This window comes from Acomys minous, assembly GCF_964271855.1.
Source record: "Acomys minous genome assembly, chromosome: 3".
Lineage (NCBI taxonomy): Eukaryota > Metazoa > Chordata > Mammalia > Rodentia > Muridae > Acomys > Acomys minous.
This window is the reverse complement of record NC_140485.1, coordinates 66062652-66081525: the sequence shown is the minus strand read 5'-3', so window position 1 is coordinate 66081525 and position 18874 is coordinate 66062652. Positions and strand designations below refer to the sequence as shown.

Sequence of the window (18874 nt, the reverse complement as noted above, 5' to 3'; positions counted from 1 at the left end):
GACCAGGCTGGCCTCAAACTCAAGAGAGCCTCTGCCTTTCAAATGCTGGGATTAAAGGCTGGGGCCACCGTCACCCAGATATTATTACTTATTTATTTATTTATTTATTTTGGTTTTTCGAGACAGGGTTTCTCTGTGTAGCCTTGACTGTCCTGGACTCACTTTGTAGTCCAGGCTGGCCTCGAACTCACAGTGATCCACCTGCCTCTGCCTCCCGAGTGCTGGGATTAAAGGCATGCGCCACCACGCCCGGCTTAATTTATTACTTATTTTTGAGACAAGGTCTCACTATACAACCCTAGCTGGCCTGGAACCCCTTATGTACACTGGGCTGGTCTCAGACTTATAGCCCTCTAAAAGGTTGGGTTCCCCAAATCTGGAGATTTTTAAGGCCTCTGAGCAGTTAACAATGGCCTTGAGGGAACAGAAGGGTCCTTCATTGGGTGACGCAAACCCACGAGAAGCGGGTGAAGACCCACCAGTCTTCAGACTGCATTTCCTGAAGGAATGGCTGGGAGCCAGCACCCCTGAGTGGGAGGTTGGGATGGGGAACCTTGGGTTCCCTAGAGCACACAGCCCTGGGGGTTGGATAGAAGCTCAGCTTCCCACACAGGGCTTTGACCTCCCAGCGGGTTATTCAGAAATTCCTTCCTGTTTCCCCTTCCCCCTCCCACCCCTAGTAGAGAGGGCTCTCTACCTCACCTTGCCTGTGGCAGGCCAATGTCACCTGGACTTCAGAGTGGGTAGCTTATGAGACCCCTTACTAGGTGTTTTAGAAGAGCCTTAAACTACCCTGTCCACTGCCTCGGGAGATAGGCTCATCAGAGCCACGGAAGAATCTTCCCAGAGGTTGATGGGGGGTTTGGAAACGGAATTTAAGAGCAGGAAAGGAAAGAGTACTCCCCACCCCTGCTTGCTGGCAAGGTGCACGTGGACAAGGGCCTAAAGTCCACTTAAAAATCCTGCCCGCCCCCCCCCCCGGGCGTGGTGGCCCACACACCTTTAATCCCAGGACTCGAGAGGTAGAGGCAGGTGGGTTGCTGTGAGTTTGTGAGTTCAAGGCCAGCCTGGTCTACAGAGTGAGTCTAGGACAGCCAAGGCTACACAGAGAAACCCTGTCTTGAAAAAACAAAAGAAAAAAAAAAAAAGAAAAACAAACAAACACCCTTCCCATCCTCTAGCTCCAGAAAGCATGGACAGGAGAAATCTACAAAGTCCTAAGCGAAAGAAAATCTAAGAGGAGGCGCCTTAGAAATGCCAAGCTCCAACCTTCCTGGGGGCATGTTCCTTGAGGGTGACTGAGGAATGGGTAGAGATATAAAGTCTCTTCAGAAATGGGGGTTCCTCCAGTGAGAAGGGGGCACACGACCTAAGGTACTTGGAGGGGAGGTGTCACTTCTTCGCTTCCAGCTTCGCCCCCACTTGGGTGGGGGGCGGAGGCGGGAGCGGGAAGCAGAGTTTCCTAGTTCCAACAATGCGGTTCCACCGATCCCATCCCCTATGGCTCCGCATCCCAACCTCCTACTGGTTTCTGCTTCACAACACTGTTCCCTAGTCACCCTTCACACATCCTTCAGGTCCCTGGAAGGTCCCCTCTCAGGGAGGTGCCTAACTCACTTGAAACCCACTCCACACCGGCCCTAAGGACTTCTCTTGCTCTCGTTTTGGGTGGAGAAGAGCTGGTTTATCTTGTCTTTGGCTCCTACTTCGTCCCTCCCTGACATCACTCACAAAGGCGCAAGTGTTTCCAGGATGTCCACCTGACCGACACGCGGGTGAAGCAAGAGCCCAGGTGCGAAACTCGGGGGTTCCGGCACCCCACAGACAGCCTCTGGGCTCTAAGCATCCCTCTGTCGAGTGTGGGAGGCGAATTCTCGGCTCTCAGAGCTTTCCTGGAGCGTAGCGGCTGAGTCAGTTTTCCCGCGGAGGGTGAAATTGACACGCACGCGTAATTCACAAAGACCCGCTGAAGCGCCCAGGTCTGGGTCTCCGGACTGGAGCTGAAAGCTTTGCACACCATCATACATACCTCCCACCCAGGTACCAGATCTGACACCTACGGGGGTTCCGGGGACAGAGACATCAGAGGAACTGTCTCCAGGTCCCAGACTTGAGCTGGAAGCTTCGCGCACCGTTCCACGTACCCCTCCCTTCATCTGACACCTACCGGGGCACACGGACAGGGACATTAGAGCAGTTGTCCTCAGATCTTTGGGCTGGGGCCGAAAGCTGCTTACCATTGCACGCACTCCAACCTCCCCATTTCTAGATCTGACATCCATGGGAGGTCCAGGGACTGGGGAGTGTTGGGGGGACATCTGAGAGGCAGGCTCCAAGTCCCAGGACTGTTGCTCGAAGCTTCGAGCACTATAACATGCTCCCCTTCCCCCGTCCAGACCCAACACCTACACAGTTTCCGGGGTGAGGAGTATACTAGAGAAACTGGGAACAGTCGGAGCCACTGTCCCTGGAGTTCCCGGATACTCACCCGGCTCTGCTGTTACGCGGGGGGCCACTCCGCCTGGCTCATTGAGCTCGGGCTGCGGCTGCTGAGAGCGCAGGTGCTGGGGTTTGGCCTGCTTACGCCGCGACATGGCGCGAAGATGAGGCTCCCGACGAGTCCCCAAGAGTGGCCTCCTGAACAGCGCGCGTTTTCCGACTTTAGAGGCACCCCACTACCCCGCCTCACCGGCCAAATCGCGCATGTCCCGGCCCCGCCGCCCGTCAGCCCAGTAGAACGATTTATCAAGTGTCCTGACAGGCGCTTGGGCGGCAGCCAGGACCTCAGGGGTCCCGGGAACCCCTCTCCCACGCACGAGCTCCGGCTCCACCCCGGCCCCACCACACCAGAATCTGCATTTTAACAAGCTCCCCAGGTGATGCGCGCGCACGCTCAGGTCGGAGAAACCCTGTCTGCATTTTAACGAGATCCCAGGTGATTCGTTGGCTCATTAAAATTGCAGAAGCGCCAGCCCTCTTCCCACTTTAATGTGCTCCTCGAGTCGCTGGGGAGCTCGTTAAAATGCAGATTCTGACTCGGTGAGTCTGGGGTGGGGCCCGAACGTCTGTATTTCTAACGAGCTCCCACGTGAGGCCGTGGCCACTGCCACGCGGGCTGGAGAGCTTTTATATTCCCTCTTAATTGGTCCAGCCTGGGACCCGCGGTACTGGGAGATTTCTCCCAAAAACTCGCAGGGATTTTCTCACTCGCAGGCGAAGGTGGAGAAGGACCTGGGCTTGTGGCGCGTCTTCTCACCTGCACATCCGAGTATACAATTTAAGGAGAACAAGGTGTCTCCAGTTTGCAGGGAGCACTCTTTTTTCCTGCAGCCAGTAAAAAAAAAGTATGTTTTGGTTGGCGAGATAGCTCAGCAGGAAAGAACTCATCCTTGTAAGATGTCCTCTGGCACACACACACACACACACACACACACACACACACACACACACACGCAATAACAAAATAAAAAGTAGATTCTGAAAGTCCTGGAGTCAGGAGGGGAGGCCTGTAACTTGTACTCTTTTTATTCTGCCCTCCGTTCCAGCGGGACGGACGTCTAGGACCACACAGAAGAGGCCTTTGGGGCCAGCCAGGGCGCAGGCCGCACCCACTGTGTGACTGAGGCGCGGTCCCATCCTGGGGGTTTGTGGTTAATTGACTTTTCGTGCTCAGACTAGCTGGGACCTTGCGGAGACCCGAGAGGGACCTCTCCTTCTGAACGACGTCCAGCAATGATCGAGAAAGCCACCTACGTCCCCCCAAGGTGTTTACCTTTTCACTGGGAAGTTACTTAAAACAGGGCTGTGCCCCAGGCCTGCCCAAACCTGAGAGTCACGTGGTGGCCACAGCTCAGAACGACCCAGCAGTGCTCAGCGGCAAATTCTTGCGGTGGGGACCTGAGACTCTGTATTTTTAAATCAAGGCAGGTGTGATACGTTAGAAAAAGATGGCTGTCTCTGAGGGCTTAGTAGCGGGGCAGACCAGTGCCAGATCCCTCAAGTGTGTGTGTGTGTGTGTGTGTGTGTGTGTGTGTGTGTGTGTGTGTGTGTATTGGTCAGAGGAAAACCTCCTTTGGGAGTCAGTTCTCTCCTTCCACCATATGAGTCGTGGGAACGCAACTCTGGTCGTAGGCCGGTGACTAGTGAATGCTTTTTTTTTTTTTTTTTTTTTTTTTTTACCTGCGGAGCCATCTCATCCGCCTGTCCTGTACACAGACAGATTTGAAAACACACACACATGTCTGGTTAGTGTCTCCCAGGACCATCTCAGGATCAAGGAGAAGCTGGGAACAGAAATCACCTCTGCGGCTGGGCATGGTGGTCCACGCCTTTAGTCCTAGCACTTGGGAGGCAGAGGCAGGCAGAGCTTTGTGAGTTCAAGGCTAGCCTGGTCTACAAAGCAAGTTCCAGGACAGCCAAGGCTAACACAGAGAAAGGAATCCTAGTTTCATTCTCACTGCGTATTATAAGATTCTTTTTGTTTGTTTGGCTGTTGTTTTAAGTTTTTAGAGACAGGATTATTTCTTGGTGTAGCCTAGAACTCTTGCTGTAGACCAGGCTGGCCTCAAATGCAGAGATCCACCTGCCTCTGCCTCTCGAGGTGTGCACCATCAAGATGGGCATAGATCTCTCAAACTGCTGTTCATCCATTTTGACGGATGTAGGATAATCATGGTGTGAAAAATGCCATAATTTATTCTCTGCTCTCCTGGGCAGCTGTGCTTCTGCTAACCCTGTGCTAGTGTGGGCTGGCCTGCCAGCATGCATGACCTTCCCCCCCAAGAGTGTCCCCGTTTGTCCCGAGTAAATGCAAGTACCACATTAGGATGCCGGAAGAGAGGATGTGAAAATGAGCACATCATTCTCCCTCCATCCCAGCAAGGGGGAGGAGACTGCGACCTAACAGTATCTCCCACATACAGCTTTACCAACTGTCTTAAGTCTGGGAACCGTACTGATGAAAATGGTCGCTCATTACCATGGTAATTTGTATTTTCCCTGCATATGTGATTCCTACAAAGAATAAAATAAAGATTATATTTTATACCAATGTAAGGGCGAGAACTGATAAGTATTTATTCACCTATTGAGACAGGGTCTCACCGACTAGCTCTGGCTGACCTGGAACTTACAATCTCGATGAGGCGTCCCTTGATTGTACTCCCTGAGATCTGTCGGCCTCTGCCTCACAAGATTAACGTTCCCTTTGGTTCCCTAGTGGCCTTTTCACTTAGGCTTGTATAGGTAATGCTGGATGACCAGGGCTGGAGAGCTGGCTCAGCAGTTAAGAGCACTGGCCGGAAAAAAAAAAAAAAAGAGCACTGGCCACTCTTCCGGAGGACCTGGGATTAATACTCAGCACTAGCTGATGGCTCACAACCACCTGCACCTCCAGTTCCAAGGGATTCAATGACATCTTCTGGCTTCCTTGGGTACCAGGAATGGGTGCACAGACACGTGAGGTGAAACACCCATATACATAAAATAAAAATAATAAATAAAACATTTAAAGGTGCGTGCCATCATAGCCAGTAGTTAGGTTATACTATTTTTCAAAGTACCTATTTAAAGTTCTAGCCAGTCTGTCTGTCTGTCTGCCTTCCTTCCTCCCCCCTCCCCACACTCTGCTTTCCTCTCTTTTTTCTTTCTGACAGGGTCTCCCTATGTATCCCATGCTGTCTTGGAACATGCAGCCTCAGTGTTCAGTGCTGGGATTACGAGCCTGCTTGACACTTGTTCAAAGTTCTGCTCCCACGTTTATTACCAAGTTCATTACCAACTTTTAATGATTTGGTTTTAAAGATCATTACTGAAAATTGTGGAGAGCAAACCACAGGGCCTGCGCTCGGGAACCATGGCTGTTACCGCTTACCCAGGTCCCACATCACTGTTTGTTTGCTTAAATCTAGCTGATGATTTTTGAGTGTGTTGGTATGGTCTGCACATGTGTGTCCAGAGGCCGGAGGAGGACATCAGGTGTCCTGCTCTGCCACTCTGCCTTATTTATTCAACAGTGAGCCTTCACTGGACCTAGAGCTTGGCCAGCAGCCAGCAAGCCCCAGGGATCCACCCCTGTCTCCCCTCTCCCCTCTCCCACAGGCTGCAGTTACAGAGTTGTGCATGGACCAAGCTCGTTTTTACACATGCGGTTGCATCTGAACTCAGGTCTTCATGCTTGTGCAGGGAGTGCTCTTCCCCACTGAGCCCAGCTGGAGACGGATACATTTTGAGCCCTCCTGATAACCAGGGGCTTTTGCAAATTCAATGGAAGAGGAAGTCACTTCCAACCACTTAGGTTTTGGGATGACACCTACACAGTTGGGAGAACATAGCTGCTGAGTTCCAACACACTTTGGGAGGGGGTGTCCTTATGTACAGGTGACAACCCCCCTTCCCAGATCTGCATTTCTGTGCTCCTGACCACTGCTGGAATTATTTCCTCATTCCAGATAGACCCACCAGCTTTCTCTTCAAAGGCTGCCAGGCACCCCACTTCCTTCAGAAAGTCATGCCGTTTTCACTGGAACTGTCAGCAGGTCAAAGTGAAATGACGGGAGCCTGTGGATTTTCAAAATCCAAGTATTTTGTCAAGAGATAAACAGCACACCTCTGATTTATGAGAAGACTCTCCCGGTCTCTCTGTGGTGTGTGTGTGTGTGTGTATTGCACACATATTAGTGTAAAGTGCACATGCCCTTTCAGGAACATGTGCAGCCAGAACAGGATGCCCCAGTGTCTTTCTTTCTTTATCACCCATGACATGGCTTGAGACAGGATCTCTCAATAAAGCAATAACAAACAACAATCAAACAAGCCAATAATAAACAAACAAACAAACAAGCTCTTTTTGTTTGGCCAATCTGTCTCACCTCCCAAGGTTGGGGTTACAGGTATAGGCTTCTTTTTGTGGGTGCTGGGGATTCAAACTTGGGCCCTCAGGCTTGCAGAACAGATGCTCCTACCCCTGAGCCATCTATCTCTCCAGTCCCTGGGTGATCTTTCGCAAGTTGCCATTTGTTTCCCACTGTTCATCAATGAATTGACAATGCTGCCACAGTGAGGGGACTGGAGGAATAAAGCATATATATGGAGCACAGACGACGCCTGCTACTGAGGCAGTGACTGACATGTCACTAATTCTTCTTCTTTTTTTTTAAAAGTTTTTCGAGACAGGGTTTCTCTGCGTAGCCTTGGCTGTCCTGGACTCACTTTGTAGACCAGACTGGCCTCAAACTCACAGAGATCCTCCTGCCTCTGCCTCCCGGAGTGCTGGGATTAAAGGCATGCGCCACCACTGTCCAGCTAACTCAGTCCATCTTAACTGGAGAAGACAGTGCTCGCCATGGAAACAGTCTTGAAGCAAGCAAGCATGGGGTGATATTATTCTTCTGACTTACAGAATTCCCACGTATGTTCACACCAGCTTCAACCCATATGTGTCTGTGAGAACACAAAAGTGATGGATTTCTGTGCTCACAGATATGGGAAAAATGCTTCAGGATGTAGCGAGTGGAAGATGCAAAGGATAGGAAGCGTGTGCTTGACACGCTGTGCATTGTACATATGCACGCCATCATACACAACAGCACAGGAGGCACAACAGAGATTTTTCACACACATTTAGAGACACTTTGAAATGCAGGAGAGACCTGAAAGGTGGCTTGTGACTTGTCCCTGGAGATGAGGACAGGGGAAAAAAAAAGCACAGTGGAACTGTGGTTGAGTGCCTGACATCTTGGTATAAATCTTTTCTTTTTTGAGACAGGGTTTCTCTGTGTAGCCTTGGCTGTCCTGGACTCACTCTGTAGACCAGGCTGGCCTTGAACACACAGCGATCCACCTGCCTCTGCCTCCTGAGTGCTGGGATTAAAGGCGTGTGCCACCATGCCTGGCATAAATCTTTTTATAATCTTTTAAGTTTTAAAAAAAATATATTTTTAAAAGGTAAAAGTGGCCGGAGAGGGCTGGTGAAATGGCTCAGCGGTTGGGAGCACTGACTGCTCTTCCAGAGGCCCTGAGTTCAATTCCCAGCAACCACATGGTGGCTCACAACCATCTATAATGTGATCTGATGCATACTGTATACATAATAAATAAAACTTAAAAAAAAAAAAGCGGCCAGAGAGATGGCTTAGTGGTTAAGAGCATGGGCTCTTCTTCTAGAGAACCCATGTTCAATTCTCAGCAACCCCTGGCTACTCACATTGTCTGTGACTCCAGTTGTAAGGTGTGTCCTGTCCTCCGTAGGCACTGAATGCATGTGGTGCACAAACACACATACAGGCAAAACATCCATACACATAAGATATTTTTAAAATTTTTTTTTAGAAAAATATTTATTTTAACTGTGGGTGTATGTCTGCACATCTGTGTAGGGTGTGCGCACACAAATGCAGGTTCCCCTGGAGGCCCGGAGGTGTCAGGCTCCCCTGTGGCTGAGGTTACAGGCCATAGAGAGAAGCACCACGGATGCCAGGAATTAACTCAGGTCCTCCGTAAGTAAGAGCCATCTCTTCAGGCCCTAAATGCCTCAAAAATTCAAACAATAGAATCTGGTTTACATGTGAAAATGGTAACTGTCATTTCAGGGCAACCCCTACCCCGAAACAAACAGCAAAAACCAAACTGCCTCTGAGATCCCTTCCAGCTTTAGGAGCGGCACATTCTTGCAGTCAACAAATCCAGCTTTTCCCTCCTTGGCCAGCTTCTTCCACCACCTCTGTTTTTATTTTTTATTTTTTTCCGTAATAAGCTTTACTTACAAATTTCATACACAAACGATACGCTGCACAGTCTTGCCTCCTTCATTCAGTGTTTTTCCCTTCCCTGGAATCTGACATGTTGCCACAGGCAGCCTGTTTTCACTCCCTCCACAACTCAGTGTGAACTCACCACACTGTGAGCCCTTCCCTGCCTTGCCAAAGGCACTCTCCAGTTTGGTAATTATGAGCAATGCGTGTATGTACTATCCGGCACAGGTTTCCTGGTCTATGTATAAGCTTCTCCATACCCCGAATTTGGACTGGACCAGCTCCCTGAGTTACTCAGTACGAGGTCACAATCTGTTTTTAAAACAAGGTCCCCAGAGTGTCATGTTGGCACGTGATGGCTGGTCCTCGGATCCCGCGCAACCTTCCTAGGAATTATGTTACACTCTCTTCTAAAATGGTTTTTTTTTTTTTTAAATCAGTTCATATTCTATTCAATGAAAAAGAAAATAGTTGGGGGCGGGTGTGCTGGTGAGATAGTTAGGGGCTTTGTAATTAAGCCTTTGCCTCCCAAGCCCCAGAAAACCCATAGTGGAAGGAGGAACTAACCCCACACAAGTGTCCCCTGATCTCCACATTCATACTGTAGCACGCATGTACCCCACACCCCCACACATCATAAATAAATAAAGGCCTTTTAAAAGTGGCCGCTCGGGCTGGGGGTGTAGCTCACCGGGTAGCGCGCTTGCTCAGCACACAGAGCCCTTGGGTGCCACCTCAGCTGTGCAGGGACTGGTGCTTTCCAGCTGTGACCTCAGCCCTCAGGAAATGCAGTCCCTGGGGAGAATCATGAGCTCAGGGTTCTAACCGGCCACATAGAGAATTCAAAGCCAACCTGGGCTACCTGAGACCCTGCCTCAAAAGTAAAGAAACGCAAAAGCCACCCCTTGCCCCACACAACACCGCCTCCAAGAGACCAGCAAGGAGCTTTCTTAGCTGAGACATGGGACAGAGTGGGAGCAGGTAGTAGGGGCTTCAAGTGCTTGGCTCAACATCATTAAACTGCCCTCCCACCTCTGTCCCCTGTCCGTGGAGGTCCCAATGTTGGTTGTCCTTCAAACTCAGAAGTCATGAGGGTGGGGCCCAACTGGATGGATTCATGTCCTTCTAAAGGAGAGTCCACGGGGGTTGGGGGTGAGGGGGCGGGGGTGGGGTGTGGTGGTGTGGTATGGGGTGGGGATGTTCAAGGCACATTTTAAATGTGCATGGAACTTTCAAGGAATAAATGCCAATTAGAGTAAATAAATAAGAGATAGCAGGTGAGGAGGAAGCGGGGAGATGGTGTCTGTGAGAAGGCAATCCTTGCCCAGCGCTTCAGCCTCCATCCTGGTCTCTAGGATTGTAAGAGATGGTTTTCTGTGGTCTGTAAGCTACCTGGCTTCTGGCACTTTATTACTGCTCCTCAATAGACTAAGGTGCCCACTCATGCCCTGCTCAGCCCTAGACGTATCTCGAGGCAGGCCTCTTGCCAGGTTTGGGAAGGTGACCTAATCACTCCTGGAGAGGGAACATGACAGATAGCAATGGCAGAAGAGCGGTCACGAGGACCAAAAAGTTAACACAGAGGCAGACCGAGGGCTTAGGCTGGTTTGAAAACTTAATTTAATTGTATGCTTGAGTGTGTGTGTGCGTGAGTATGTACGTGTGATGCTGGGAGGAATTGAATGCGGGACCTTGCACATTCTAGGGACGGGCTTTACCACTGAGCTGTGCCCCCCTTAACCTTCCTGAGCCCCAGGTGCCTCAGCTGTAAAATGTTTCCCCCAAATATTAAGAGAAAAATGTGTCTGGCTGGAGAGGTGGCTCAGCAGTTAAGAGCACTGGCGGCTGTTTCAGAGGACCTGGGTGCAGTTTCCCAGCGCCCACATGGCAGCTCACGATCAGTTCTAACTCCCAGGGAATCTGATGTCCTCTTCTGGCCTTCATGGGCACTGCACGCACACGGTGCTTAAATACACACATAGGCAAAACAAACACATAAAATAAAATTTTTTAAAAATTAAGAGAAAATGTATAGAAGGGACATTCTGGCTCTGGGTGATAAACACCTCCTCTCCATACACTATAGGGCTTTCTGTGGCTATTTTAAAATAGAAAAATAATTGTGAATTGTACTGATTTTAGTGGCATATACATCGAGCTAGGAAATACTTTGGTAGAGAAGACAGATTTGAGCTGGTGCATGCCAGTAATCCCAGCGTTTAGGGAGGCAGGGGCAGGCAGATCACTGTGAGTTCGAGGACAGCTTGGTCTACAAAGCAAGTCCAGGACAGCCCAAGGATACAAGAGAAACGCTGTTTGGGGGGCAAAACCACAGATTTTGGAGGCTGGAGAGATGGCTCAGTGGATGGGAGTGCTTACTGTTCTTGCAGAGGACCCCAGTTTAGTTCTCAACACCACATTGTGGCTCAAAGCCGTCAACACTCTAGTTTCAGGGGATCCAACACCCTCTACTGGTTTCCACAGGCACTGCATCCACATGCTACTCAGACAAAAAACCATAAATAAAAGCGAGTAAAGTCAGCGAGGGTGGCACATTCCTTTAATCCCAGCATTCAACAGGCAGAGGCAGGTAGACCAGGAGTTTGAGGTTAGCCTGTCTACATAGGGAGTTCCAGGACGGCCAAAACTATACAGAGAAACCCTGTCTCTTGAAACAAAACAAAACAAAACCCAAAAACCAAAAAGCCCTCCTCAAACAAAAAAAAAACAAACGAAACAAAACAAAAAGAGTATATATTTAAGAAAAAAAAAATCTAAATAAAAACCAAACAAAAATAAAAGTTGGAGCTGACAAGACGGCTCAGTAGGTTAAAGTACTTGCTCCCAAGCTTGAACACTCGAGTTGCATTTCTCCCCAACCTGGAGAGAACTGACTCCTGCAAATTATGCTCTGACCACCACTGGATGCTATGGCATGTGGGAATCACCCCACTTACACGCACACAAAATAAATAATTCTAAACCCCACATATTTTTCCAGGTCACATCCCATCCTCAGACTCCAAGCTGTCAACATTAGGGCAGACCCAAAATATGCCTTCCCAAATTTGAACTACTTAAAAACTAGGGTATGTGGCTTTAGGCCCCAGATCCCAGTTCCTCCAAAAAACTCCCTAAAACTGGAACAGCAAAGTAGCTGGCTGTTCAGGAGAAGGATGCACCATGTTAAGTTTACAGGCGTGGATGTGAGGGAGCGCTGGAGAGTTTGAAGTAGGCGGATAGATTTCTAACCTCGTCTGCTGTCACTTCCTATTTTTTTTTTAACCTAAATCAGAATGACGTAAGTCATTATTCTTGCCCATATGAAAAAAAGAGAATTTCTGACAAAGAGCTGAGGCAGTGAAGAAATAAGAACTGTGGGCAGGCCGGGCAGTGGTGGTGCACGCCTTTAATCCCAGCACTCGGGAGGCAGAGGCAGGTGGATCACTGTGAGTTCCAGGCCAGCATGGTCTACAAAGGGAGTCCAGGACAGCCAAGGCTACATGGAAAAATCCTGTCTCGGAAAACAAAAAACAAACAAAACAAAAAAACCAACAAAACAAAACAAAAAAAGAATTGTGCTCAGATATCAAGGATTCAGGAAAACAAAGGGAACAGACAGACCCAGCTCTAAGGCAAAGCTCTCTTGGGGACCTGAACTTTGCCTTTACCCCAGTGTGACTCCCCTGCCCCATCTTATGTAGCCCGGCTTGGCCTTTAACTTGCTACATTGTTGAGGTTAACCTTGAACTTCTTGAACGGCTGGGATTATAAGTGGGCACTTGGGAGTCGGGAGGGGGACGGGGGAACCCAGGTCTTCCTGCATGTTAGGCCAGCTCTGTACTGAGCCTGCTTCAGGCTTTTAAACTACTATTCTGTATTCACCCAGCATATTACCCAAGGCAGACGCCACCTCTTCGTGTAAAAGTGAGAGGATTACGCGGCCGCTTTTATTAAATAAATCATGTCACTGAAGAATGACACTGGAAACCAGAGACGCCCTAAGACTTGTCTCACACTCTTGCTCACTCTAGGTTGCTCTTTGGTGCCACCTAATGACCAAATAGCATTTCAATTCACAGGAGAACAAGGCTGCATTTCTCTCCTTTGAGAACAAGGTCTCACCTCGACCCTGAACCTGAGCAGGTACTGACATTTAGGAACCAGCTCTAAGAAGACCCTGTCAAGTCTACGTCCTGTTTACGTCTGAACAGAAATGTCAGAACCTTCAAGTCTCTCGGGTTCCACATAGCTGGGTGGGGGCCAGGAGCGTCAAGAGGCACACAGGCTCGTAATCCTAGACAGCAGAAGGCCGATGCTCCTGGATCTTATTTGAGGCCACCCTGGGCTACAGAGCGAGACCTTGCCTCAAAAACAAAAATAAAGAGAAAGCATTTTGGTCACTTTAGGTATCTGTGAAGGAGGGAGTTTTTTGAGCCAAGCCTCTGCTGTTTCAAGTACTGGCCAATTCAAGTACATAATTCACAGGGCTGCAGAGATGATTCATCAGTTAACAGGGCCTGTACTGCTCTTGCAGAGAACCCAGGTTTGCTCCCCAGCACACAAGCCAGCTCATAAGCACTGGTAACCCCAGCTCTGGGACAATCTGACACCCCCTCTGGCCTCTGTGGGTACTTGCACTGACACACACACACACACACACACACACACACACACACACACACACACACCAAAAAAATAAAAATAAAATAAAATAAATTAAGCTTCACAGCCTTTTCCTAATTACATCCTGAACCATAACAAAGCATCACTATTTAGTCCATTTTAACCAGGTGTTTGGTTTGGATCTTCACCTCCAACACTCATTAGAAAATGGTCTGTTGGGGCTGGAGAGATGACCCAGTGCTCAAGAGCACTGTCTGATCTTCCAAAGGACCTGGGTTCAATTCCCAGCACCTATAAGGCAGCTCACAACTGTCTATAACTTCGGTTCCAGAGGATCTGGCATCCTTAGAGGCAAAACACCATAGAGAAAGTGTTAGAAAGAAAGGAAGGAAGGAAGGAAGGAAGGAAGGAAGGAAGGAAGGAACAAAGAGGTCTGCTGCCAGGCACAGTGGCACATGCATATAATCCGAGCACTCAGGGAGGCAGGAAGAGGCAGGTGGATCTTTCTGAGCTTGAGGCCAGCCTGGTCTACAAAGCTATTCTAGGACAGCCAGGGCTACACAGAGAAATCCTGTCTCAAAAACCAACTAACCAAACACATCTGTTGGCATGGTGGCACACTCACTCAGGAGGCAGAGGCAGGTGCATCTTTTGAGTTCAAGGCCAGCTGGTTTACAGAGTGACTTTCAAGATAGCCAAGGCTACACAGAGAAACCCTGCCTTAAAAAACATAACATAACATAACAAACAGGCCGTCATAGACTCCCCTACACATACACACACAACACAGTCTCTCCCTCTCTCTCTCTCTCTCTCTCTCTCTCTCTCTCTCTCTCTCTCTCTCTCTCTCTCTCTCTCTGTAAATCTGGAAAGGGGCGCCAGAGAAGTTAAGTACACACAAACTATACTATACAAACTGAATACGATGGAAAACCCAAACCCAAACCCAAACACCTTTATTCCAGTTGGAAAATCAAATCCGAAACATGAAAAAAAATCAAACTGGAAATAAACGAGTATGTTCAAGTCCCCAATGCAGCGAACTCCTGATCCTCCCTGGGATCCGCGTTGGCAACCATTAAGACAGAGTATTGAGGGAGGATGGTCTCCACCTTGTTACCCTGTTTTTAAAAAATTACATAAACTGTATAAAATACAATTTATTACCAGGGCCCAGAGGCCTCTCACAGCACTCTTCCTGTAGTTTCCCTTGGTTACCGCCCCCCCCCCCCCCCAGCTAATCTGGTATGGAGTCAGCCGGACAGAGAAGGGCAGGGTGTGCAGCCCCGTGGATGATGGAGTAAGTCTGCTTGGGCAGGTCCTGCTGGGAAGCGAATACGGATGGTGCCGTGGTGGCCACTGCGATGCTCTGGCCCACATCGCTCACCACAGTCACTTCTGCAGTTCCCTCGTGAATCAGAGCGTTAAGGCCTTCGAAGTCTGAGCACGTGATCCCAGAACTCGCAATGAACGTCTGGTTTCCTGTGCCATCCTGGGCGCCGGCTAGGGTGGTAGGGATCAGTGTCTGCTGCAGGGTAGCCTCCACTGTCTGGTCATGGGTGGTCAGCAGCACAGTTGGTTGACTCAGGCCACCTGCTTCGCCGGGACACTCGGAGGACTGAGGAGGGGCGATCAGACTGACCTGGCGAAGGATCTGCAGCCGGCCGTTCCCTGGGATCTCCTCTGGGGTCTGGGCTACGAGGGCGGGGGGTACAATGTTGACGGCAGCTGCAGCCGCTTGGACGATGGTGTTGGTCTGAGGCACCTGATGCCCCACGATGATCTTGACCCTCCCCTCGCTGAACTGGGACACCTGGCCGGACTGGAGGGGGACCTGGAGATGCTCCACGGTGAGGGGCTCGGCCGGCTGCTTGCCGGTGTCAAGGTGAAGCTGCACTTCAGTCACGTCCGAGTTCTTACTGTTGTGGAACTCACTGTGCTGCCTCTTGTGGCTGCGGAGCGAGTCCTCCCGCATGAACGAAGCATCACAGATGTCGCAGTGGAACGTCTTCTTGGCATCCAGCCTGGTCACCTGGCGGCTGCTCTGCCTGCCCGTGTCCTTCCTCTCCGGGGCCTCACACTTGAGCATGTCCGCGTGGAACTTCTTCATGTGCTTGCTCAGGTTGCTGGGTTGCTTGGTATCGAAGCTGCAGTAGCGGCACTTGAACGGGCGCTCGGTGCAGTGGATGCGCTCGTGCACCCGTAGCGCCGCCTTGCTGGAACAGGAGTAGCTGCACTCCCGGCACTTCTCCGGGTGCTCTGACTGGTGCAGGCGGCTGTGCTTCCGCAGTGTGGATTTGCTGTCACCGAGAAAGTCGCAATGCGGACACTTGAAGTTATTTCCGCTGTGCTTGATGCGGATGTGAGACTTGAGGTTCCCCTTCATGGTGCAGCGGACATTGCAGAACTCGCACTTGAAAGGCTTCTCCCCCGAGTGCACACGCATGTGCCGCTTCAAGTCCGAGCTGATTTTGAACTTGGCACTACAGAGCCAGCACTGGAAGGGGGCGTCCCCTGTCAACACAAGGTGAGTTTCCATAAGAACAGACAGGTTAACAACTACAGAGGATTCCACCCCCCTCACACACAAGCGCACACCAGAAAATGGCTTATATCAAAGGCAGGAGGGTGGCCCCCTCCTCACCGCAGCTCCCAACAGCCCTTGGGATTCTATTTGGTCCCCAAACCTGAGCCATCACCAGCAACCCCAGTGCCAGCAACCCCCCTTTCGCCCCCCTGCTGCCACCACACCTAGGAACCCAAAGGTAAGAAAAAAAAAAGGGGGGGGCGGCGGCGGATTTTGAAAAGGGCCTTTTAAATTTAAATGTCCTGGATAGGATGTGCAAATCTAAATCTACTCCCACCCTCCCCCCCTCCTCTCTCTCTCTCTGTGTATATATATATATATACACACACACACACACTTTTTTTTTTTTGAGACAGGGTCTATGTAGTCACTGCTGTCCTGGAACTCACCATGTAGACCAGGCTGGCTCCTAACTCACAGAGATCTCCCCTCTGCTGCTGGGATTTAAAGACGTGCACCACCATGACTAACTTCCTTATAATTGTTTTCTTTTTAAAAATGACTTCATTTCTAATTTTATATACATGTGCATGCTGATGCAGGTGTCTATGGGAGCCAGAAGAGAGCGCTGGGTCCCCTGTGAGCTGCCTGGTGTGGGTGCTGGGAATCGAACCCAGGTCCCTAGAAGAGCAGCCAGTGCTCTTAATTGCCAGGTCATCTCTCCAGCCCCTTCTCATAGTCTAGTTAAGAAAGCCAGTTTCGGGCTGGAAAGATAGATGGTTCAGAGGTTAAGGGCACTGACTGTTCCTCCAGAGGTCCTGAGTTCAATTCCCAGCAACCACAAGTTGGCTCACAGCCATCTACATGTGATCTGATGCCCTCTTCTGGTATGCAGGTGTATGTGCAGCCAGAGCATACATAATTAAAAAAAAAAAAAGACAGTTGCTTGTTAGAGGCTGACAATTGGGCAGCTTTGCATCTTTCTGAATTTTGACTGAACTGAGTGTCTGGCATAGGCCTAATGCACTGCCAACAGATCAGTACAGGCTGCATTCATGAAGTCCTCCCCTGCACCCCCCCCCCCCCCCCCCCCCCGCCACATGATGACTACACCCAATGATAGTTTTTGGCAGCTGTGTTCTCTACTTGGGAAGAAGTTATAGAATCCAGTTGCTTTTTTTTTTTTAATTTGTACTTGCTGAAAGATTAGTGGGGAAGGTAAAATTGCAAACATCCGAGTGGATGTGATATCCCAAATTTATTCACTCAATGGATGCCAGGTCCAAGCTAGTAGAGGCAGTGATCATCAAACAAAGGGCTTGCTTTCCAGCTCAGTGTATTTTCATGTGCACGTCTATGTATAGGCAGCGAATGCGTGTGTGTGTGTGTGTCTGTCTGTCTGTCTGTCTGTCATGCATCTGTGTGTATGTTTAAGGAAAACTTCAGAGGTCACCCTCAGGAATGCTGTCCACCTCCTTTGAATCATTAGCCTTTGAGCCCCAGGGCTTGAGCCTGTCTCTGCCACTCTAAGTGCTTGGGATCATGATGATGCACTTTGGCTAACAGTTTTACGTGGAATCTAGGAGCCGAGCTCTTATCAGCTGAGACATTCCCTCAGCACTTTGTGATTGCTTAAGCATGTGAGTTAAAGCGGCCCACAGTCTTAGGTTGGTTCTGGGACTTATGAGTGGTGCCAAGCACACTACAGGGTGTGGTCTTGTCACTGATGGCAACAACCCTACAACATAGGAGCCATTATCAATACAGTGTTGAGTGCTATTCTACAAATGAGTGGGGTCCCGAGATGACAGAACCCTGGCCCGGCCACTGAGCAGCACGTAGCGGGGCTTGGTTCCAAGCCATGGTGACTCAAGCCAGGCAATGAGTTGTCCATGTAACCCACACTCGCTCTCTCAGGCGTCTCTCTGAGACTGTGGTCATGTGTCACTTTGGTAGAAGGCCAACATCACCCCGAGCTGCCTAATGCTGCCAACCAGAGGCTGCAGGGGTCAATTTAACTCAGTTCCGGAAGTCCAAGATCCTGGAAGTAATCAATTCTTCCCGTAGTTGATTGCCACTGACACAGGAACTCCTGAGGCAGAAGCGGAAAGATCCAGCCTGTAGCCCAAACCTTGGTTGCTGGTGGTTTCATAAATAAAGCGTATTGGGGTTAGGGCCATTTCCTCCTGAGCTGAAGACTGAACCCAGGCCCCCCCCCCCCCCATGTCAGGGCAGCACAGCTATTTAGACCTGCCTACTTCCACATGGCATTTTTTCCTGGTTAGCTCTCTATTGTCAACTTGACACACCCTAGAACCACCTGGGACCCTCACTTGGAGGACCGCCTCCATCAGATTTCTACTCTAATATGAGGTATTGTACCCATATAACTCAATTATAATACAAGGTTTACTTCCAATATTTTGGAAATGTTATTGCAGGCTGTATAGGATAAATAAGTTATACAATTGTTAGTTTATCAAATCATGGTCATATCAATTACTAGTTTATTTTTTTATCACAAGAATATACATTTTAGGTGCAACAGATAGATATGATTCTATAGAAAGATAAAGTAAAATAGGTAAGGTCTTAAAAAACCTCAGAGACATACAGAATATGTCATTTAAAAATGTTTTTAATTATTTTAAAGATTCACTGACAATGAGACAGGTTAACTCCTGGCAACACCCAGCCTACCTCAGAGAGGAGATGAGCATCAAAGAACCTCCTTATAGAGATGGATTCAAATGCAGCAAACAAGCCACTGGGCAAAATGTCCTCGTTTTTACCACAGACAGAATTCTGCTTAAAAAAGGGCAAGCTTGGATGCAGGCAGAGTCGATGGCCAAACTCTGCCAAGACAGGGTAAGCAAGTTACTGCCTCACAAATATGTCTGTCAGATATATTGGGCCAGAAGGCTGAAGATGATACTCCAACATTATAGAGAGTTTTGGGCGACTCTTCAGG

General features: G+C 49.4%; 1 protein-coding gene across 3 annotated transcripts in view; it reads right to left on the bottom strand.

Annotated features, from left to right (window-relative positions):
* ZFP64 (ZFP64 zinc finger protein) overlaps positions 1-18874 on the bottom strand; it is a 66620-nt gene that overhangs the window by 22529 nt on the left and 25217 nt on the right. The window contains exon 1 of one of the 3 annotated variants that reach the window (XM_084777923.1): positions 2489-2952. The exons of 1 other annotated variant lie outside the window; for it this stretch is intronic. In XM_084777923.1, coding sequence (XP_084634049.1) covers positions 2489-2594 — 106 coding nt within the window. In that variant the 5' untranslated portion in view covers positions 2595-2952. Of the gene's footprint in view, positions 1-2488; positions 2953-14307; positions 15891-18874 lie in introns of those variants that run through there. One more of the 3 variants, XM_084777921.1, reaches the window with a different exon arrangement.